We start from the raw sequence: 24,005 nt of genomic DNA, 5'->3' as shown, positions 1-24,005 counted from the left end.
TATTTATTGTTTTTGAGGTGTACTGTGCACTATATTGTAAATTATAATGTGCAAATTAAAATCCCACTGCAAGGAAATGTGCAGTATAACAGCCGCTAAGGGGAAAGTGCAAAAAATATAGGGATATCAGCAGAATGATAAAATATAAACAAGAAACATGTAAGTATTACTGATGTTGCAAATATTCTTCTATGTGTACAAAGGCAAATATTGCACAGATTTATGGAAAGAGACGTTGGTATTGCACATTGTCTTCCATGAATCGAAAATTCCTCATATTGCATAGATTCTTCTATATGTCAAAAAAAATGTGGAGAGTATTTTCACTAAACAAAATATTCATAGGCATATGTTGAAATGCACTTATGCTGTATTGGAGTGAAATATGATGGATTTCTGTGTGTTGTCTGCTGTTTTGATGCACTATTGCCTAAATTAAATTTTTTATAATCGTGGCAACAGCCAGAAAGTCAGAAAAGAAAATATTTTTTATGCTGCCTTTATATTTTTATTTTGAGCACTTGAAAAAAAAAAAAGATTTTTTTTTTTTTTTTTTTTTAGAGAAAAAGAACTTCACGTTCCAGCCAGACAGCAGCTTTGCCTCCAATCCAGTAGGTGGCGGTGTGGAGGCTATAACGTATAAGTGCTGCTCCTTCAAACCAGTAGAGGAAGAAGAAGTAAAACGATTCTGCTGTTTGGTAGCTTAGCCCGAATGTGCCTCTAAATGTGCTAGAAACGCGAGGTTAACCAAATTTCGGACACACTCTTTGCATTGAATGTCATGACCTCCCCACCATGGCGGACTATCACCTTATGTTGGAATTTAACGTCTCGACCGAAAAGGACTGTCGCTGTTTCTGCAGCTCCTGTTGTTATTGTAGCTAGCGCCCGTGTTAGCTAAATGAGCTAACGCTGCTGTTTTCACTTCCATAACCGATTCATTGCTGCGGGGCAGTAAACCGCAAAAACAAGGTAACCCCGCTGCAAGCTGCAGGCTTTAACATCTAACCCGAATAATGTTTATGTTACGTTTTTCAGCTCGCTAGGTAATCGGCCTGAGCCAGTCTTTGAGGAAAAGGTTGCAGTGTACGATATGCTGACGTTATATTTTATAAGTAAAATAAAGATCTACCGCTGCATGCTTTGAAAAGAAACTCAGTCAAAATGTCATGACTAGCTGAGGTTAGCTAACACACCTAACGCTGCCTGCAGACCAGCTTGAACAACTAGCTGGCGTTGTTGCTGTCTACATGTTTTGAGATGGAGCAGCAGACAGCCAGCGAGACAACTCTCGCTCTGCACAGCACATCTGTCTGAGCTGAACGCCTGTGAGAGGAGAAACCATGTCTTGCAAAGCCGCGACCAAGGACAAGAAGTCCAGCTTCAGCAAGAAGCTGTTCAGGAGAGGCTCAGTGCGATCTGTGGGCAGTTTTATGAGCAGAGTCCTGAGGACACTGACAGCGTTATCCCACTTTGGATCCGAAGTACAAAACGAGGATGACAAAGATGATGGAGGGTTCTCCACTTTTAAATCTGGAAGCAAAGATATGCCCATTGAAGATGGGGACCTGGGGGGCTTCCTGTCCGGGGAGAGAGTTCCTGGAGTGTCGGGTCTGAAAAACCACGGGAATACCTGCTTTATGAATGCAATTCTGCAGTGCCTCAGCAACACTGAACTCTTTGCTGAGTACCTCGTTTTGGAGCACTATAAAGGCGAGGAGCTGGATGAGGACAAACCAAAGACAAATGGCGTGCATTTGCAGAAGAAGGGTCCTCTGGCCAAAGGAGAAGTTACAGAGCAGCTGTCAGGACTTGTGCGGGCTTTATGGACGTTTGAGTACACCCCCCAGCATAGCAGGGACTTCAAGGTAAGAATAACACGAATGAAGCAAGGCAAGATTATGTTACAAGTTGACATTAATGTGACCGAGATATTATTTTTACTCTCACTGTGTTCGTCATTGACAGATATCCCAATATTGCTGCAAAATATCTTGGTTTTTTTTTTTAATCATACTTGAGATGAACCATTACAAGAAAAACATGAAGTGGATGAATATATGCACAAAAGCTTTGCATTGTGTTATAGGTTATTTTATTTAGAAATGTGTGCGTGTATAAAAGAATAAAGGGATATCTGCTTATTTCTCCATGCTTTAGGTCTATATTGGACTTTTAGAACGTGCATGTAAAGACTACATATGAAAAGCAATGATAAATATCCTGAAAAGTTTCGTATTTAATAGACACAGGCTCTTCTATGTGTTGTTCCTTTAAAAACATGTGCATGTAAGAAAGCCTTAGGAATTCTGTTAAAAATTCTTGGCTGTAGAAACATTTACTGTGTAAACGTAGGCTTAAAGTCCCAGAGCTGGCCTTCCACACTGCCAGCTATGAGGCAGTTAGGATGTGATGTTGAGAATGGTTTACGACATGATCGACAAATTTAGGGTCACTTCAGGATAAACAGTGCTGAGATTTCTCCACCGTGCTGTTTGTTGCAGAATGCTGTGTCAAAAAATGCCACGCAGTTTAAAGGGAACGCTCAGCACGACGCTCAGGAGTTTCTGCTGTGGCTGCTGGACAGAGTGCATGAGGACCTCAACACAGTGAACCCCCACAGCAGGCCTCCTATAAAGGTGAATCTACAACACATCTATATTAAGGGAATATTCTCGTGGTGTTGCTGAAATTTAATTGGTGAAATTGATTTTTTTTTTTTCAAATTGTACAACTGGCAGTTCATGCCAGTTTTATTCAATGCTGTTTTGCTATATTTTATTCCAACTCACAGGTGTTTAACCTCGCTGAACCCTAAAACCAGCTGGTGGGTTTTTGTAAATCATCAAGATTACACCATTTGTCAGATAGAAACTGTAAAAACACAGAAAGAAAGAATGGTTGGGATTTCCAACTTTTTGGTGGTCCTTGAACTATTCATGTTCATTCACTCTTAAAATCATCATATTTTATCAGAATATTTTTTTTCTACGTGTCTTCATCTTGAAATTGTCCTCATCTTGAAATTGTCCTCATCTTAAAATTACCACAAAAATATAAACCAGCATATCTTTAAAAACAAAATTCCATGCTCCTTCAATCATCTGTATATAATGTTTTTTTGTTTTCTTTTCTGCAATTTTTGCACTGTGTTTCTTTTTCTTAGCTATTCCTGCACTGCCTTTATACCTTTTCTTTGGAGCTGCTGTAATGGTGAACTTTCCCCATTGTGGGATCAATAAAGTTTATCCTTATCCTTGCCACAACCACGAAGCTGTTACAGTTACAACCAACATACATGCGACAAAAATTCTAAATCTTTACCTGAGCTGCTGGCTGTATTTACAGAGCAGATAGGAGACACATATGAAAACAAATTATAAATGTAAGTGGCAAAATAGCTATAGTATGTAGGGTTAGCATTTTTTTCTGGTATTGCTAACACGTGTGCACTTGGAAAATATAGCACATATTTATTTCAGGTTTTTGCAATTTTTGTTATTTCTTCTTTATTATTTATGGAAATTTAATATTTTCATACTGCACAGAAGTTCTCTGTAATTCTAGTCATGCTCATGCTTTTACCATAGAGGTGTTGAGCTTTGTATTATATTGAAAAATGAGTCCAAAGTGAGTAAAAAGGAGCAAAAAATGTCTTGAAACGGCTCAGAGGGTTAAGGTGTTCTGGTTACTCAGTCTATCTTGGAAATGAACTACATTTAAAGCTTGGCTAACCCAGTCTTGCCTGAACTTATTATTGTTTTCTCTGCAACTGGTCAATAACAGAGGATATGAAGACGATCACTTTTACTGTAGCTTATGAACCCAGATAGACCAGTATTATTTATTATTATTATTAAACCAGACTAATAAAGCCTGTTTGTGTTTGTTCAGCCTCCTGTTGAAGAAGATGACCAAAGCATAGAGGGTCCTTCTCCTCCCCTCTCTGCCGGGTCCTTTGTGCAAGAACTGTTTCAGGCTCAGTACAGGTACGTACAGTAGAACCTCTGTGTTCTGACAGTGTGGCCACATTATCTCTGTTATTAAGAGATTTAATATTCTCCCAACAGGTCTTCTCTTACCTGCCCACATTGCCAAAAGCAGAGCAATACGTTTGATCCCTTCCTCTGTATCTCCTTACCAATCCCGCTGCCACACACACGGTAAGTTTTTCTCTCGAGCTCTGCTAAACGAAAGGGACTGATCAGTTTAGAGTGAACAGATGACAGGTTTTTACATGTCCAGAAGTATTTATTATTGTTTTACAAGGTTGTTTTTTCCTCCAGTCCAGCAAAAGCATCGTCTTTAAAGGGATCACACCCTTTATTGAACATCAAACTGAATGTGTGTTTACAAGTTGTCAAGGTTGTGAAGCAAATATTGGTGTGTGTTGTTGCAGAAGGAATAACTGAACCTGTTTTGGCAGGGGTGTGGACAGTTCTAGGGTGTACGAACAGCAAGCAGGTGCTGGAGAGCCTGGCTTTAGAGTCCCAAACTAAACTTGATTAAGTCTGATCATGCAGGCCGTGGAGAAGGTGGAAAGACTGGAAGCTCAGTTCTTTTAATTGTTATAGAACATACAGTCAAGACTTTAAGTGGTGCAGTTTTTGATCTTTAGGCTCTAAATAATGGATCTTTCATTAAAGTATCCGCCTTAAATTGAGTAGGTTTACACAAGTACCGACAGAACTGTGCATGAAATAAAGGCCTCTTTACATAAATTGCAAGAGTTGAAAAGTAATTAGACACAGCAGCTGTGTCGTCTCAGCATCACTTCTTGCACAAAAGAGCACAAAGCGGTTCAGAATTTGGTTGAGACAGGGTTTTTTGTCAATGTGAGGAGTAAAGAGGGGAAGAACATAGTAATTTGGTTTAGTAATGAGCAAAAGTCTGTCAGAGAAATGTCAAAAGTAGTTGCTCTACATTCTAAAAAGCATGTAAGGAAAATAGAAAATGGCGAACACCATGTCAAACCAAAGGGCACAAATCTTGTGGATGACTGGAGAATAATTTGCATAATGTAGAAGAACAGCTGCATGACTGGATATATCAAGATTCATTTCTAGCATGTGGATGTTTCCATTTCAGTAATCATGTGAAAACTTAACCTCATTGGATTCACCCAAGTTAAAAATCACTGGATTACTTCACAATCAAAAAGGTCAGGTTTCAGTTTGCAACAACATACAAAGAGAAACTGGTAGAGCCCTGGAATAGAGTACAGTGGGCCTCTGAAGGCAAATTTTACTTCTATCAAAATGACAGAAAGATTAACGTGTTACCAATTAAGCTATAAAGTGTCCTGTGATGTCTAAAGGTCAACAACTGCAGGGAGTCATTGAATAACTTTATTTAGCTTGATGTGGCTATGTCCAGTTACTTTTGAACCTCGAATGTTTGGACACTGTTACGGCTCTATTTTCTCACTTCGTAAACAATTCTGGGAAAGTAGTTTTTAATTTGTGTTGCCTTCTTTTCGTCAGGCCCCTCTATGTGACCGTGGTCTACCAGGGAAAGTACTCTCACTGCATGAGGATCGGAGTTGCTGTTCCTCTCAACAGCACCGTCTATCGTCTCAGAGATGCTGTGTCACGTGAGACCAAGATCCCAATGGACCAGGTGCTATTCCTGTCACTTATCAGGGTCTGACACAGTGGGATTGTATTACAGCCACAAGGTGCCAGCTCAGTGCTCAGAAAAGCAGGCGTACCTTTGAAAAGAAGTTTGTTATAAATCCACTTTTCATAGATGCAGTTGGAAAGTGATGCATGATTCCAATAAAAATGCCTTGAGAGTAAGTCTAAGTGATTGTTGAGGTTGCTGTTTTTCTTTTTAGAATAACAACATCAAAACCTTTACATACATTTTAAAGTTTTCTTTCTTTTTCTCTCAGTTTGTTTTGACCGAAATGTACTACGACGGCTTTCATCGTTCGTTTTGTGATGACGACGATGATCTTGACATCATTCAAGAGAGCGATTCCATCTTTGCCTTTGAGACACCTGAGACCTTCAAACTGGAAAACATACGCACAAAAAGAGGTAATGCCAATGCTGTGTCTTTAAAAAATATTGTTATCATATTATGCCTTGTTCAGACTTCTAGATATGCCTTTCCTCTCTGTCACAGGAAGTCTTCTGGCAAACCTGAATCATAACAACTTGAAGTACGGAACAGAAATCAGCAGGACTCCATCTTTCATGCAGGGAGCCATGACACCTGTAACTGCATCACCTAATAAAAACCTTGGACCAGAAAAAATGATCCTTTTGGTGTGTAACAGAGCATGTACTGGCCATCAAGGAAAGAGGTACTAAGAATATTTTGTGTTCCTTGACTCTGACTTGTCTTTTTAAAGACCATGTAACACATGCTCTGCTCTCATGTTTCTGTCACTGATAAAGACTGCACATTCTCCTAAAACACAGTTTGTCTTTGGCTCTTTTTTATTAACAGGTTAACAGAGAAATTCATAACAGCTAATAGAGGCTGTGAATGTCTTATATTTTTAGGTTTGGCCTGCCTTTTGTACTGTACATGGAGCGCACTGTGACCTGGGATGCTCTACAAAAAGAGATCCTGGAGAAAATGCGTCATCTTTTGAGGCCTGGGGTCTACATTCAGGTAGGAACAGGAACATTCATCCTGTCTCACATACTGAATAAAAGGCGACTAAAAGATCACCTTCGTAGAGAAAGCACATTTAAAGTCAGTTCAGTAATATTTTGTTAACCCAAGCCACTGTTTAAATTACATGTTAGTGAATTGGCTGAATTAGTGACATGGATGTCTTGAAGTTTAGAGGTTAATGTTTGGCTTTTTCTGTGTAGGTTGGACCTTTCAGTCTTCGGGTGGTTGGCGTAGTTGGCATCACCTACCTCCTTCCCCAAGATGAGCGACCACTGTGTCACCCAACTGTGGAAAGGTCAGTTCTGATATTTCATGTTACATTTGATTACAGTGGACCCTCGCCATATCGCGGTTCATTTATCGCGGCCTCAGTGTATCGCGGATTTTTCGCTATATCGCGGGATGTTGCGGTATGTAGGTATTCTTATATATTTATTACTGTGGTGAGCTGCATTGAACAGCAATGCTGGAGAAATAGTATCTGCCTTTCATGCACTCTGCAACTGGCAGATGCTTTTATTTTGACATACAGAGAGCCGCACGTTTAAAAATGTGGCAGGAAGTCAGGAGACACACTTCACACACTTAACCAAACTAACTAGGCTGGCTAAACCACAAAAACACAATAAAATGCAAACACTATTAACACTGTAACACCTAACATAAACCACAATAATGACATTTAAACCCCGAACATCCAGAACTCCCATGGTGCATTGCAGCACAACAGTTCAGTCATAGCAACCGGCTCTGCAATCACTCCACTACATTATTTTAATTATTTTTGTGGTAAAATAAACATTTTCTAGCCTAACGAATGAAAACAGTATAAAAATATATTAAAATAATAATTAAAACATATAAAAAGAATATTTAATCAAAATAAAATGCATAGTGTACGTCTGTTCACTGTGCATAGCGTTGGTCTACGGTGTTGTGCAGTGTGTGGGGAGGGTTTATAAAGCTTTAAAATATATATAAGTAACAAAATAAATATGGTAGCTACTTGGCGGATTTTCGTCTATCGCGGGAGTTATGTCCCAGACCCTCCTGCAATAGACGAGGCGACTGTATTGCTTCATTAGAGATTGGAGCTATGAGCTAAAATTTATATTATCTCAAATCTAATTTATACTTGATACAAACTTATATAAACACATTTCAGCCTTGTCACACAGAGACTTTTGGGGCCATTGAAATGGAAAGTTAAAAAAAAAAAAAAAAAAAAATATATATATATATATATATATAAATAAACAGAATATAAAAGTACAGTTTTATTCTTCTATAGCCCATTTAAATGTTCATATTGATGTCACATCTCTCCACCTATTGAAGTGATTTTGCAGTGTCTTTATCTTTACCTTCTCCTTTAAAGCAAGTCAGAGCCAGCCTGTTATTGCATCTGTTTGGATACAGCCAAGGAAACTGAGCCCTTCCACAGAAGATGTTTGGATCCAGTGTGTGAAATCAGATAGTTTGTAGTAACTTAACTGTAATTTAAACAAACTGCACCACATTTCCTTAAGGGTATATTCCCCTTTGCCTGGCTATGTTCATGTCTGAATGTTTTCTCAGCATTCTCAGTAGTGACGTCAGTGGAAGGTAAAAGGGAGCTAGGCTGAAATCAAAGCAAATGCTGTACATCCATATGTAAACAAAGGTAAAGACAGACCTTGAACGATAGTGTAAGATCAAAATTCATCAAAGTTCTCCTTTATTCTCGCCTTTGCACACCCATCAGTTCTACTCCTCCCATGTGCAAAGGTAGAGGACATGCCCTAACAAGAGTTTGATTGTTTGTTAAAATGCCAGTTGGACATGTTTGACTTATAACCTACATAATTCCTCAATAATAAAACAAGCCGCAACAGGTCCATGAAGATGCACGAATCAAAGTGAAATCAAAGTTGTTTTGCTATTACTGTCTGTGTAATATTTTGAAAAATAGTTGCCTTTATGACAACTAGCATGCGTTTTTCAGTTATTAACAAAATGCTATGACCAACAAAAAGAAAAAGTGTAGCTTTTATTGTATGTTTGTTCTGTAAGTGTAACTGACTTCATTTTTTTTAATGAATTAAACAAAACTAAAGAAAGAAATTTCTTTCACACTGAGTCCATTTTTATTTTACTTGTGATTGAATGAAGATTGTGCAGTGCATATAATTTTACATACAATCTTACATTGACCTAAATGAAGGAATTACATCCAGTTTATAAATGCTACCTGCCCAAATTACTTCATTTATTTCATACTGATGCTGTTTTCACTACAGAGCATACAAGTCCTGTGGACAAGGCGGACCACCACATGTGAAGATTGTGGTTGAGTGGGACAAAGAAACCAAGGATTAGTGAGTAAACAAGATGAATATTTTCTTGGCTTTTGTGGTCAGTTTGATTTGTTGTCAGTACAGCGTGTTTGTCCTTCACAGAATGATTTTGATATTTGAATGTTGTAATCTCTACTGGGCATTGAATGTTTTAGAATGATTTTTTTGTTGCAAAAGTATTTGAAAACCCCAACTGACAGTCAAAAATGTTGCAGATTTTTGACCTTAAACTGATCCCGACTGAATATGATCGCCCATTGCCTTAGAAGGCATAACAAAGGTGACATCCAGGTAGTGCTGCATAGTAGTATTGATGCCACTGTAAATGATACCGTTGTCCATTTTTTTAGTGTGGGTACTTAGGAATGATGGTGTTTTAATAGAAGTTGCATTTCTCATGCGGTACATTGATGTGTGTGCAGCGCTCTCCTGCTGTTCTCTGCAAGCATAATCTATTGGAACCACTTTTGTATTCTTGTATAAGCACACTGCTGCTCAAATGCTGACAAAATGCAAAACATGGTGGAAAAAAAAGGAACGCTTAGCGAGCGGACCAGATTGTTTCCAAAGTAGATGCACTTAGCAAAATACCGCATTATTTAGGTTACAACTGAGTGAGGGCGAGTCCAGTGACACCACAAAGCCCATCTGTAAAAGATGTTCTAAACCAGTCTGGACCGAGGCAGCCAAGACGTCCAAACTGACAAAAAAAATTGACGTGTGTTAGATAACACAATTGCTTAATTATAAGTCGTGTGTTCGGTTTTTGTGATAAACAAATGTTTTTCATTATGTTAGTTTGATGAGGCAATTAAGAGCCATGAAGCGTGTTCAATTTGGCTTCTTTATAGCTCTATTACCAATGTGGCTGAAATCATATTGCTCACACTGGTAACCTTGACTAACGTTCCTACAAGCTGCTAAAATCAGGTGTTCACAAGTATGTAGATCCACAACAGCGGGCATATATGATCAACTGAATTCCTGTAGAAAAAGGAAATGTGGGTTAATGTAGTATACATAAATACATCTCAAATAAATAAAATATCTCTCCAAGGACTTGACTTTTTATAAAGAAACATGAACACGTGAAGATCTAATCTTATTGAAGATTTCCTCCAGTTCTGGTTGGATATAAACAAGTATTTATCTAACCCTAACCCCCTAACGACAAAAGAACAATGAGCAGTATTTTACTTTATGATCAAAACGACTTGCTATGATCTAGAAATTATTTTAAATTTATAGTTTTATAAATTGAAAATATTCAGTCTTCTCTGTAATTTTGACACTTTAGAAAGTCATCCCACAAGCTGGATTGGATTGTTTGGCGTGACGGTTTTGGCCCGCGGGCTGCATATTTGACACCCGGTTGAGTGTCAGCAATGCTGTTGGTATATTTAAGTATGAAACTCGTGATTTTGGTGTTGTGACAACACTGCAGCCAAGTGGCCACACACACAAAAATATCCTTGCCTAAACATCTGTGCAACTTCAGCTGTCAGTTAAGGAGAATTTCAATGTGTGGCAGCATTTCAGTAAAAAGTGATGGTGACAGTCATTGCTTTGTACAGGATTTCTGAAAAGACTGTCAGGTTCAGCAATACCTCAAATTTAACAAAGGCTCTTTTACATGTCTCAGCCTCTTTTAAGCCCTGAATGTACCTCCCAACAGTTTCCTTTAACTGCTGTCCTTCACACTTTTTCTTGGTGAAAAATAAACTCCCTTAATCTCCTAACAGAGATGTTTTATTTGAAACAGTTGTGGTTTTTGACCAAGTAAACACCAGAGTCTGAAGGTCCACCTACACAATTTAACATGCCTGCTCTTATTTTCTTGCTTAAGCCAAGTACAATGATGTGTGGTTAACACACACACGCCTCTGCTGGTCATATTGAAGTCGCACCTTCATCAGAAGTTTATTGGCTCAATCTTTCATGTCGGCACCTGGTTGTTAATGTGGCTTTGAATGAATCTTCTCCGGTTCTTATGCATTTCATGTTTGTGCCTGTACTGACTGTGAAGCAGTCCAATGCCTTTAGCAGTGCAGCGGCACTGCTGGGTGCAGACCAGTGATTTACAGACATACTGCATTACTGTGACTTGTTAAAGAATGATATCAACTGTCTTAGCTACATTAGAATACTTCAGTTTGAAATGGGAAGCAGTCTGATCACAATTGCATGGCAGATTATACGATCCTCTCATGGCTGTTTTTTTATGTTCCTGTAGTCTCTTTGGGCACACTGAGGAAGAGTATATTCCAGATGCTGAGAGCGTCTATCTGTACAGAGAGCAACACCATCAGCCTCAGGCCTGCACTCTCGCTCAGTGCTTTCATCTCTACACTAAGGAGGAGCAGGTAACTTATTGACCGCACACATAGCTGGTGCACATATACACAAGCACACAGCACTGTCAGTACTCTGACACTAAAAAATAAATCATGGGTTTGCCTTGGCACTTGTCAGCAGTGAGTATGTTTAGAAGTGTAGTATCGTATTTGTCTCCTCCCAACTGGTTTGTTATAATTCTGCTGAAGTTCAAAAAGTTTTTCAGTCACTTTGGGTTTCCTGTGTATTTGACTTCTAATGCTATGTTTGGAATAAACTAGAAATTCTGAGCACAGAACTACATATACATTGTGGTTTAACTTGCCTGCAACTGCCCTGGAGGAGAATGGAGACGAGCTGGAGGAAAAACTGAGGGCCTCTTCCTGTGTGAGGCCAGTTTTATAAGCAGTGTGGTTGGAGTTTGTTCTTGATAGCCAGTCCTTGGGCTGTGTGTGTTTCAGCTGGCCCCAGACGATGCTTGGCGCTGTCCCCACTGCAAGCAGCTGCAGCAAGGCCGTATTAAGCTCAGCCTGTGGACCCTGCCAGATGTGCTCATATTGCATCTCAAGAGGTTCAGACAGGTATTTCAACTCATCTAAACACTTCTATTTAAAATATGATGTCAAATGTGCTTCCTGATTGAAAAGAGAAAGAACAATTCCTATTATTTATATGTGTTCATGGGTTTTGGATGTAGTGTTGGAACTCTGAGCATCTTGTTGTTGGGAATGGACAAGATGCAAGGTTTTTTTTTTTTTTTTTTTTTTTTTATTCCTGACTGACATTTATTCCAAACAGTGATACTCAAATTATTTTGACATTTTTTTTTACATTTATAAACTTTGGCTTCATCTTTTAATGTTCATGTTCCTTAAGTAACATGAACAGCTGCTTTGAGGTGTTCATCCACATCCACAATAAATCATCTACATTTTAAAATGCTGTTTTTATGTTCTAAAGATTTGCATCCATGTTAGAATTTCCAGGTCTTTTTTAGTATAGACTAAACAACATGAAAATTGTGAAACTGTTTCATTTCCCTGATTTGGCAAATAACAAAACTGGACTTCAAAGCCAACATCCGGTAATTAATGAGACAGACATTGGCCAAATCATTATTTCATGGCCAGAATGTCATCTGACAAAATGATCACAGAAACATGTTGGCTATAATTAGGTTGAGGTTATGATCAGCTAAGGTAACTCGATCACTGAAAAAGTTTAAGGGCAGAAAGTTTTTTTTTTTTTTTTTTTTTACATTTGCTGTGACGCAGCCCATGCACAGTGACAGTACTACACTCAGCTGGTTACTGTGGCCGCCTATTACACCTCTGCTTGATACCGTACTGCTCTCTATGGTCAGATATACTGTGTTTTAATGCAGCAAAATGCGCCATATCCTTGCTGTCATTTACATATTTGAAGTATGAAACAGGGTGTTTTGTTTAATTACAGCCTTTAAGCTCAATATGTAACCATTCCCACGCTGCGAAGATCCTTATTGTCTACTAATCTTGATTAAACCCACATTTACACTGTACATTTACACGCATTGAAAGATGTTTTGGAAGAACTCTGCATGGAAGGAGATAAAAACACTTTTTTTGTCTAGATGAAGAAGTAAAGCTGAGATAAACGCATATTTTTACAAATCCAACCTGCTTCTATGTCATTGCTTCAGGAGGGGGACCGGAGGGTGAAGATGCAGAACATGGTGAGGTTCCCGCTGATGGGGATGGACATGGCTCCTCATGTGGTTAAAAGAAGCCAGAGCAGCTGGAGTTTGCCTTCCCACTGGTCGCCGTGGAGACGGTCCTATGGACTAGGGAGAAACCCCGATGACTACCTGTATGACCTGTATGCTGTGTGCAACCATCATGGGAATATGCATGGAGGCCACTACACTGGTAATTCAAACACTGGTAGCCTTTTATATGTTGTATGTGGAAATGATCAAGGTATAAATGCAGAATGTAGTGTGTTTGTTATCCATTTTAACCCCTTGTTTTCCCGCTTGTGCCCACAGCTTACTGCAAGAACTCCATCGATGGTCAGTGGTACTGCTTTGATGACAGCGAGGTTTCACCAGTAGCTGATGATGATGTGTGCCAGCAGACAGCCTATATTCTGTTCTATCAGAGGAGGACAGCTATTCCTTCCTGGTCGGCTAACAGCTCTGTTGCTGGTCAGTTTTGTTTTGTCCACCTACTTTTTTTAAATGTATTTTTTATTTAACCTTTATTCAACTAGGAGAGATCCCGTTGAGATTAAGAACCTCTTTTTCAAGGGAGTCCTGGCCAAGATACGCAGCAGCAAGTACAAAACACAGTTATAAAATTACACAGTTAAAACATAATTAAAATACGAAAAAAACATTTTAAAAATTAAATTTACAAGCAAGTTATAAAAAACAAGTGCATGCTGTGGAAACGGCCTCAAGAACTCACAGTTTAGATTTAAAGGCACTCAGTGAGATTAACTCAGTTAATTTCCAGTCTTTTTGCAACATATTCCAGGCAGCATGTGCCTTAGATCCAAACTGCTGTATGCGAGATGGCCATAAAGTGGTCATATTTTGCATTTGTTCAATGTAATTCTAATTATTTTCATTTATTCTGTAATTTTGTTTGCTCCTAATTCATGTCTGAGCATATGAGCAAAAGTTTTCTGTATATATGTTTTTTAAATGCTCCAACAAACAAATATTATTTATTTATTCATTTATTTGATCAGGGACCATGCAATTACCATAGAACACATCTGATGTATTACATATAGAGTGTATAGCACTGAGCTAATTTTCAACTCCCGCCCCTGGTTGGGCTTTTCAGTAAAAGAGGAGAGGACCAACAACACCAATAAAAACAGCACAGACAACATTATAAACCTATAACCCCATAACCCCCACCCACCCACACACACACACACAAACACACACACACACAATGACACAATCCACAGTCAGTCAGACGTTGTAGTTGTCATAGGTGGGTACATTCTTGTTTTTCTTTCAGCCAATACTTAACTTTTGCTGTAAAAGTTTTAACTCTGCTATCTTATTAATTTCGTTTGGTAATGTGTTCCAGATGTGACAGCCTTTGATTGAAAAGGCTGTCTGTCCAAATGTAGTTCTGTATAACATAGAGCCATCCTCAGCCAATATTTGGACTGTGCTTTGAAGTGTGGCTTATTAACTGAGCAGTCGTATCCGGGTCAACTGACCTTTGGCCATTATGTGAATGTATTTCTAGTCAATGACCCCAAGCACAGGGAGCCCGAAACTGTTTAGAGATTGCCATATTTGTAGAGAATAATAGGTTAAAATGCGTCACTGTAGCTTTAAAAGTTGTGATTGACTGTGATCTTTTATGTGTTTGATGCAGGTTCAACTAGTTCGTCCCTGTGTGATCACTGGATCAACAGGTTACCTGGCAGCAGGCCTGCTAGCTTGGCCTCTGGAGCCTCGTCCAGGCGCACCTCTCTGGCTTCACTGGCTGAGTCAGTTGAGTTTCCAGGAGAACGTAGTGAGGATGATGGTAAGGCAGTGGTTATATTAGTTTTATTGTGATGATTTATATGAATTTACAGGTGCCATGCTGTATGCGGAAATTGTCATTATATAAACATGAGCCAGTGCCAACTGACTCGTATTTTAAATTCCACACTACGGTTCTAGCAGGGGTAGAAAGTTTAGAGGTTAGATTTTTTTAAAAAAAATTTATTCAGGACATCAAATGCTGTTATACACAAGGCATGGCATTAATTAAAGACCTAAATGATGAAAAGAAAGACCTTCAAAGAGACAGCTTTGCTTTCACTGTGGCTTATTGTATTTCACCTTTAAATATGACAAACATTTGTGCTGAGAATTTAATATTCTCACTTGTGACAGTATTTGTACTGGAATCAAAAGACCCAACAAGGTTTCCTAGAATTCTTTAAACTCAAGAAATCCCTCACTTGAATTTAGAACTGCCTTTTTTTAAACTCCATTATTACAAGAGGTAACACATTTCAGGGACAAGGCAGAAAGTGACAGGCTTTAGTGGGACATGTAAGAAAGCATGCTTAACAGATGTTTGTATCGAGGGAAACCTCAACTGCAGAGTGAATCTAACTGAGGCCGAGGTTGGCTGTTGTTTGTATTCAGTGCTGCTATATTAACCTACAATAAATGTAGACTCTGTGTAACCCAAATCACACGGTGAGCATAAAAATGCAGAAGAGTGACTTGTGAATATTACTACAGTCTGATTTCAAATGGTGCTAGCATCCTGTTACACAACATGCAGAAAGATTTGATTGCATGAGCATGTTTCCCATGGCCGTGTGTAGCAAGTAGTATGGTGTGAAAAAAAATGAACATGGTAGAAGATAAGCTAATGTTGTCAGCTGCTGCTCATGTCTTACACATTTCATTAAACAAGGCAAACTGGTATTTAACTGTAACTTCCAGAGGTCTAACTATGGATAATGCTTCTGGGTAATGCAGTGTATTGTATTTTGTATAACCATTTATTCAGTCATGCTTGAATGAGTTTCACATCAATACATACTTAATAGAACTTATTATTCAGCCATTTGTAGTTATTTATTCATTTCTTAATTCATCTGCATTTAGATTTCAGCTATGTTCTGGTGCAAAAATGAAATGTAGATGGAAAATGGTTGTCAGTAGCAGTTAGAAAGCTGACTCTTTTTTAACTTTTATTTATTATTAATGTTCTGATAAAATTACAAATGAACTTGTACATAATCATGTGTTTTTCTAATCTTGTAGATTAAAAAGATGCAATCTATGGGAAATAATGTTAAAAGGCATATGACAGGTTATTTTAGAATATTTTTATTTACATTAATTTATTTTAATTATCATTGATGGCTGTTGTAGTTGGAATTTGGATTAGTTCATCGTTTAGGTTTGAAGTTGTTTAATAAAAATGTGTCTTTCCTAAATGTTTCCCTGATTTTAGGAGGATTCTCTGTCCGCCCTTTTGTGAGAAGCATTCAGCGACAGAGCTTGTCCTCCAGGTCATCCATAGCGAGCCCTTTGGCCTTCAGCGACAGCGGGATAAAGCCGTCTTGGTCTCTCTCTGCCAAGCTGCACATGAGATCCAACTCACCCTCACGGTTCTCACTCGACTCTCGATGCTCCCCTCCTCTAGAGAGGATAGGAGAGGCATGTGACGACAAGGTTTCCACGTCCTGTTTTGGCAGCTACAGTAGACATGAAAGATACTTTGGCAGCAGGACTCCCTTGTCTATGATGGAGAGCAGCTTCACTGACCAGGACAATAAAAGGTTCCTGGACATGATGTACTGCAGGGCTCCCACTCCAGTGGAAAAGAAGAGCACCAAAAATGAGCCAACTGAAAACAACAACCAGATTACAGCTATAGACCAAAACATACTACCCACCCAAGCTACTCCCTCCAAAGAACAGAAACGTAAGAGTAGTATCGGAGGATTTAACTTAAAGGCAGAAAGCACAGGCTCCTCAAAGGGTTCAAGCAAAGTGGAGCAAGATAAAACCTCCAAAAAGCGACTGTGCTCAACCCATAAGACCGCCGCTTCTGAGACGTCTTCCAGTACACCCGTGAAAGGCAAAAAGCTAAGCAATACTAAAGAGAAGAGTGTAAATGCTAAGAAGAGCACCTCAACACCCAGTGGAACTCCCTCCAAAACAAAGGAGTCAACCCAACTCCCAGAGGGTACGCCAAAACATAAGCCATGTCTCGGCTCCACACCTCAGTCCTCAGCTTCACCCTCACCAACTGCAAAGAAGAACCTTAGTGTTGCTGACAAAAGCACCGCAAGCAGCCGGAAACGACTAGTAGAAAGGAGCTACAGTAGAGATTCTATGCACACAAGCCCTCTGGTCGACAGCCTCCGAGGCAGCTCAGTAGCCCGCACTTCACTTTCCAAGAGTGGGGAAAGCAACCGGCCTGAGAGGAGATCTGTGAGGAGTTCCAGTAGCAGTTCTTCTGTCACTAGCCTGCGCTCACCCAGCGTTTCCGCCAGAGACCTGCAGCGTAGCAGCAAATCTGAGGAAAAAGGATTGTCTTTCTTCAAGAGTGCCCTCCGACAAAGGGAAAGCCGCCGGTCGGCTGATTTAGGAAAAAGCACCCTGCTTACCAAAAAGGCCTCAGAGCGGACATGCAAGCAGAACGGACAAGCCAAGGAGATCGGTGGTGAAAATGGAAAGACAGGAGACGGCGCGTCTTTGCAGACGTCTACAGAGACTCATGGAGGTGAGACAAAGTCCGAGACAAAAGAGTCTTCCAAGCCGCCCAGCTCTCTCAGCCGCACTCTGCTAGGCAAGGCAAAGTCTTCCACTTCCGATGTAAGTTGCAAGTCTCCTTCAAATGGGAAGAAGCCTCTCGAAAGGATGGCATCTTCCCGAAAGCTGTCATCAAGCATGCAATCTCCTGCACGAACAACACAGCGGCCTCAATAATACATTTATAGTAGTTCTATTAAACAAACATAATGCAGCTATTTTCTTTGTGCCTGAGTTTCAGTGAGCACCAGATATATGTGAGACACAATTTATTTGATGTTATGGTTTTGTATAGTGGCATTAGATGCATATGTTGGCTTTGAGGTTTGAATATTGGCAGCCAGCTTTGAGTATTTTCACCTATTTGAAATAAACTCATTCAAATTCGTCTGCATACCTGGGTGCCTAGCATTTGTGTGGTATGCTGCCGATTTAGTGTTTTTACTGTAGTGTATACCACATCTTTGAGCATTAGGTATGACTTTGATTGTAAGTGACAGGCACAGAGGGTCCCTGAGCATGCAATATGCAGTTCAGCTGTACAGCACAACCCATTTGATTGTGTGCGGCGAGGACCTGCATGACAGAATTCCCTAGTTGAATCTTGAAATTCAAGTTGATTTAAAATGCAGCAGCTGATACATTAAAAATTAAGGGGTCTGAGAAATACTCACCTTCACAACAACGCATATTTTGGCTTGTATAGTAGCAGTTTTAACTGACAAAGACTCATTGTTCTGGCTAAGATGGAAAAAAGCTGGCTGTCGATGCTTGAATCCCGCTGCTACCGGCAGAGAAAACAGAACCGTAACATCAAAATTAGCCTGTAACAAATACTGAAACAGAGTTGCTGTTTCACAGACATGCACACGGACGCAAAAGAGTTTCATTCCGAAATATTTGTGGCTAATCGTTGATAGTAGTTTTCCTTAATTGTTTTGAGCCTATCAATTTGACCACTGGTAAGTAACACTTTCTCCATACTCCTTATGTATCGATCAAAAAGGGTCCTATGAGTGTTTCTTTTTGTCAAACGCTGTTGAGAAAAAGACCTTAGTAGACTATATGTAACTTTTAAGTAATTTTACACTACATGTCTTGAGAGCATCTAGCATTGATGCAGAGCAGCAGGAACAAATGAGTCTTAAAATATTAAAAGAATACTTGTAAAATACATAGATGATGGCAGGCCCAGGACCAAAACAGAACAGGATGAGAAAGAATAAGAATCGGTCTACAAATTGAGAAAGTTTCCAATATTTGAAAACTTAATTATTTTTTTTAATACTAGTACTTTTTTGATAGAAATGTATTTTATTAAATGTTTATTGAAGTTAAGTACTTTCTCCTCAAAAGGGATAGTGTGTTTTGGAATGAAACCCTTTAAAATCAAAGAATATAAATATATGTAGATGTGTCTGTACAAATATTGACAGAAAGTATATGGTATATAACCCATTTTTTTCTTTTCCATGAGCAAGATGAAAATAATCTTAAGCGCCTTTAAATGCTGTACATGGAAACAAATAATTGCCTTTGGCAACATAGTAGTCTTCTACTGTATGCATCACTGAGTAGGAATGTTATTTTGTTCGCACTTTGTATAGATAAAGTAGTATGATAATTATTGTGTAATTAATTATTTCAATGATTTCAAGACATATCGTAAAGCAGAGTCAACAGGCCTTAGACTTGAAATGGTAAAAGGGTACATTCATCTCAATGTTTCAGGGGTCATTTTACATAAAGAAATCACCCCTTTATTACACCTGGTGCTGTAACAAGCCACTGCTCCACTGGCACTGATATTTCTTAATGAGCATACTTATAAATGTAGATGTTCAGAACTGTGACCACACACTTCAGTGAACTAGAAACCTGTTAGCAGTGTTTATCATAACCTGTGGTACCTCACTGGAGAATATTATACTTTGCCATTTTTCTTCATCAGCCTGAATCAGAATATTGGGAATGAGCCATTAGATTAACATTGTCTTTGAGCAGTTGTTGTCCAAATATGGACCTGTATGCTGAACTTTAGGAACTATCAGACGCTGCATGGCATGTTTGTTTTGCAGTCAAATGATAGAAGCGAAGGCAGAGCCAGAATATTACCACTGCAGCTGTCATGATGCTTTCTGGCCCTATTTTGTCTCAATTAATGGCAATACTCATACATTAGATACCAGCACAGCGTATATTTTTAAAGAGTGAATGTGGTCACGGCATTAAAATCCAAATCATGAAATCTATTTGACATTAAGCATTAACATAATCTTTGAGTTATAGATCTACAGTATTTCTCTCACTATTTCTCTGTAGCATCTATCAGGTTTACAGTGGTTCTCAGATGGTTTTAGAGGAAATACCACTCACTTTAAACAGACATGTTTGTTATTTATTGGCCTGCACAATGTTTTAGAATTTGACAGCATATTTTTACATTTGATGAAGTAAGAAAAATACCTGTAGGTAACATAGTTATGTCACTGAGCTTTTTCTGGTGACTTTTGCAAAAGTTTGATAACAAGGTAAATGCTACTGCGTATTTTTAGATTCGCAACAAGCTGTTCATCAATGCACAGCTAAAATTTCTAGAAAATGACACATTTAACCCAATTTTGCCAAGGAGGTGGAGTAATAATAATGATTGCCATTGGTTTGTCTGTCTGTTAGCACCATTACTCAACAACAGACTAACGAATTTGGACAAAATTTTCCAGGAAGGTCAGAAATGACACAAGAACCAAGTGATTAGATTTTGGCCATGATGTGGCTTATAGTCTGGATCCACCGATTTGTTAAAGATTTCTGTACCATTGCGAGATAGCGACAGAGTGTTACTGTAACTATGACAAGAAGTGATCACTATGTGATCACATGATTGTGATCCTACTACAAATCTACTACTGCAGACTTATTGGGATGTATCCGTTGGAAATCATACAAGGAACAACTGATTAAATTGTGGGGGTGTTTCTGAGTCTCATCAATTCCTGCCCCCCACTACATATGTAGGTCATGTGATTTGGTATCCATACATAACGTACACATGCATAACACACGCCTGTGCTCAGCGTAATGTCATTTTGTTTGTGGGTGCATCTATATTATGGCCACATTCTATTATGCCACGACTTTATTCAAGATTTCAGCCGTCGGAAATGATACGACTGAGCAGCCTTGGCAGAGTACTGCGCTCTCTGAGTGCTTTTCTTGTTTGAAATCTAGATTGTTGGTGAATAAAATATGTGAACACTTAAATTTATTAACTGCTCAAACCTACTGTGACAGCGATAGAACAACAAAATACATGGCAAACAAAAATTATTTTTATTTGCTTATACCTTTAGTGTCCTAAAAAATTCCTCCCCCCAAATTTCTTCCCAGGATAAGAAACCAGTCTCAAACCTGACACATCTGAATTGGATTTCAGTGATACCCATCGAAACAACTTATTAGTGTACTGTTTAATTTAGTGATTTTCATCTGTGCGTACTTTGGTAGCAAGCGGTCTCGAAATCCTTCAACATCCCAACTGTACAAAAATATCCAAACGGTGGTGTTACAGGTCATAGAAATAACATACAGCTGTTTAAATGAGGTGGTATTCCTGTAGCTGCTCTTTTCTACTTAACATTATAACCTATCAGGAACCTGTGCATGGCACTTTGGATCAAAGCAGGACAATTTTATGTACATTTGGCTTTTAACTGTCTTGTTTGCCTGTTTAAAGTCTGTAATGAAGTTGTAGTAGTGGGTAGTGTGTATATTAGAGCTGGATCGTGCCATTACTCTTACTTGTTTGTCCTTTATCTACTTGCTAGATAAACAGTTTAATCTAATATTAATCCATTCATGTAGCCAAAACCTAGTGCATTAGGATGGGATGCCCCTTCTCTTTTTTAACAGGAGCGCATTGTAAGCAAGGTTCGGTAGACAATCACAGTCAGGGTGGTTTACTTTTAAGTATATTGTTTGTAATATATAAATATGGGTCCCAATTTGAGGTCACATTATTTCCAGTTGCTTTTATGTGGCTTTTTTTTTTCTGTACAGAACAAAACACTAAAAGCTGCAGCCTGTTCCCTTGTTTTCCGACCATTTTTGTAACCGCCACATTGCCAATATTATCGTTTTGTTTTCACAGCATGTACGATTAGATGAGACCTGGTGGTTTAGCAGTTAAGATTCTAATGGCAGGCAGAAATTTGGTGGTGTTATACGGTGGAAATTGTTGAAAAGAGGTCTGTAGCCTGTTGAAAAGCTGTTACAAACCTGCTGCCAAACACGAAACTGGTAGCTTCCAAAAAAATCTACCATCGGATAGATGTTTGTTTGGTTTTTTTTGCAGTGGTTGAGCGATATCCAATGTTTATTTTATGGTTTGGTGCTCATCAGTTAGATCACCTTTTTTAAGCCTCAAAAAGGCCAGAAAAGTTCTGCACTCCATAGAATTTAATCCACACTAGTTGAGACAAGATGTCAAATTCAGGGTAAAAGAGTCATTGAAACACCATCTTCCCATCATTGATTTTAATCTCTCACTTAAATCACTGCAGCTATCGTCTGCAGTTTTTATTTTTGTAAATTTCTTGTCAATGTACAAATCCGAGAATGATTAAGGAATGCAGTATTGCATGTAAACGCTAATGCATGTATTTTATAAACTATGCAAAGAACCTGCAGCTGTGTAAAGTAGAAAGCAGAGCATGGCTGGTATATTCCATCGCTTCATTTGCACACCATTCCAATATTTAGAAAGCTGTAAAATACAGAATATTTCATCTGTACTTAAACTTAAAAGTCATTGCCTATATTACAAAAAAAATAATTACTTAATGCCATAACTGCTTTTGGCATTCTACCATTTAATGTTAATAGTTTCTGATTATTTTTTTTTTTCTTCTCACTTTATTTTTATGAATTCTGCTGATCTGTGCTCTCTGGGTGCTCCTACCAAACTGGTAGGTTATTGTCTTTGTTGTTGAATATTTACTGTTGTACACCAGCAGAGACAACACTATGGATACGATAATCTCTATGTGGTTAGTAAATAGACTCACTATGTATGTATGTATTGTGATAAAGCCTTCCATTACTTCACTTCAGTGATAAACAGTTTGTGAGCCTTTGTTGCCATGTTCTCAGCTGCATTGAAGATGTGGTCAGTCTCTAATATAAAAAACTCAAATAGATATATGTAGCTAAATGCAATAAAGAAAGATAGTGAATTTATAGTTTTATAATACAGTACATAAAGACATTAAAACATTCAGTTCATACTTTTTGTAGTACTTACATCAATCATTTCAATCATGATGTAATTTTTATTATTTCTTAAATTCTAAACCGACAGAACAATAACTTCCAAAGCAGTGCCACACTTTTGTTTCTTTCCTTTTATTTTTATAATGACCTGATAAGTGCAACATTAATCACTTTAGTTAAAATGCATAGAGGCTTTCCTGCAGAATTTAATTAAGATTAGAGAATCCTGCATTGAATTATTGTTGTGACATGGCTGTTTTGTTAGCAGAGTCATGCAAAGTTCCACTTTTTCAAGGGTAAACTTTTAAGATTAACGATATTACATGCAACACATCACAGTAAGCATTTTACCGCCGAATCAAGGTTGCAGTAACCGCTAAAACTGAAATACCACAATCCTGTTCCAATCCTCCAGGCTTAAGATGCTGCACATGCCGTGGAACTACAGTAATAAAGCTGTACGGATGTGGTGAAGTGGTGTCCTCAGTATTAAAAGACTAGTGAGGCTTTAAGAGGCTTGTGAGGGCATTTTGCAAATGTAAACACTACAAGTAGAGGAGACCGAAACTTTTCAGAAGCCTTAAGCAAAAAACTCATTGTTAACGGACAGTTTCTAGGATGATACAGAAACTAAGGAGCTGTGTATCGAATGAATGTCATGTCTCATTTTATTGTTTAAGCTATTACAAAAAACAGAAAACACTACAAATGCACAGCATGTTTCTCCTTTTACTTTTTGTATAACTCAAAATGTTTTGTAAAATACGGTATGTTGCATTTAATGAGATTTCTTTTCACTTTTCAAGTGTATTTTTCTGTATTCCTTGTTCTTCCAGGTTCATGAGGTTTTTATTGACTTCTATGTTGTCTGAAATGACCAAATGTTTTTAGTTTATTTCATCTCATTTTACTTCAGAGCCTCTGCTCCAGCGTATTCCTGTTCATTTTTAATTTATGACTGTTTTGACATTGTGCAGTCTCAAGTTCATTGGACTGCCTCAAAGTCTTCTGTGTTAATTTATTTGTCTTTTTTTTTCACCATATATGCACTTTTATGTTTTTTTTCCTCAGAAAGGACAAATGTGTATATACTTTGTTGGTTTACCCATGCAAGTACAAAATGAAAAATCTGATTAAAAATACTGAAACTGTTA

General features: G+C 38.4%; 1 protein-coding gene across 1 annotated transcript; it reads left to right on the top strand.

The window, feature by feature from the left end:
* Positions 1-685: 685 nt before the first annotated feature.
* usp31 (ubiquitin specific peptidase 31) lies at positions 686-24,005 on the top strand. Its single transcript, XM_023269295.3, has 16 exons — positions 686-1,868; positions 2,505-2,639; positions 3,895-3,989; positions 4,071-4,163; positions 5,484-5,619; positions 5,894-6,041; positions 6,130-6,310; positions 6,513-6,624; positions 6,831-6,925; positions 8,910-8,987; positions 11,200-11,329; positions 11,762-11,881; positions 12,982-13,207; positions 13,327-13,485; positions 14,684-14,836; positions 16,274-24,005. The coding sequence occupies exons 1-16, from the start codon at positions 1,344-1,346 to the stop codon at positions 17,755-17,757; spliced, it is 3,870 nt and encodes a 1,289-aa protein (XP_023125063.1). The 5' UTR covers positions 686-1,343; the 3' UTR covers positions 17,758-24,005.

The sequence above is a fragment of the Amphiprion ocellaris genome, chromosome 19 (assembly GCF_022539595.1).
Source record: "Amphiprion ocellaris isolate individual 3 ecotype Okinawa chromosome 19, ASM2253959v1, whole genome shotgun sequence".
NCBI classification, from domain to species: Eukaryota; Metazoa; Chordata; class Actinopteri; family Pomacentridae; genus Amphiprion; species Amphiprion ocellaris.
The sequence above is the reverse complement of the archived record's forward strand: the minus strand, read 5'-3'. Positions and strand labels throughout refer to the sequence as shown.

Bases quoted from the DNA above. Each gene is read 5' to 3' on its own strand.
- usp31 (XM_023269295.3), top strand. From the start codon at position 1,344: ATGTCTTGCAAAGCCGCGACCAAGGACAAGAAGTCCAGCTTCAGCAAG. The intron at 13,486-14,683 runs GTCAGTTTTGTT...TGTTTGATGCAG, and splicing joins GGCTAACAGCTCTGTTGCTG to GTTCAACTAGTTCGTCCCTG. The intron at 14,837-16,273 runs GTAAGGCAGTGG...CCCTGATTTTAG, and splicing joins AGAACGTAGTGAGGATGATG to GAGGATTCTCTGTCCGCCCT.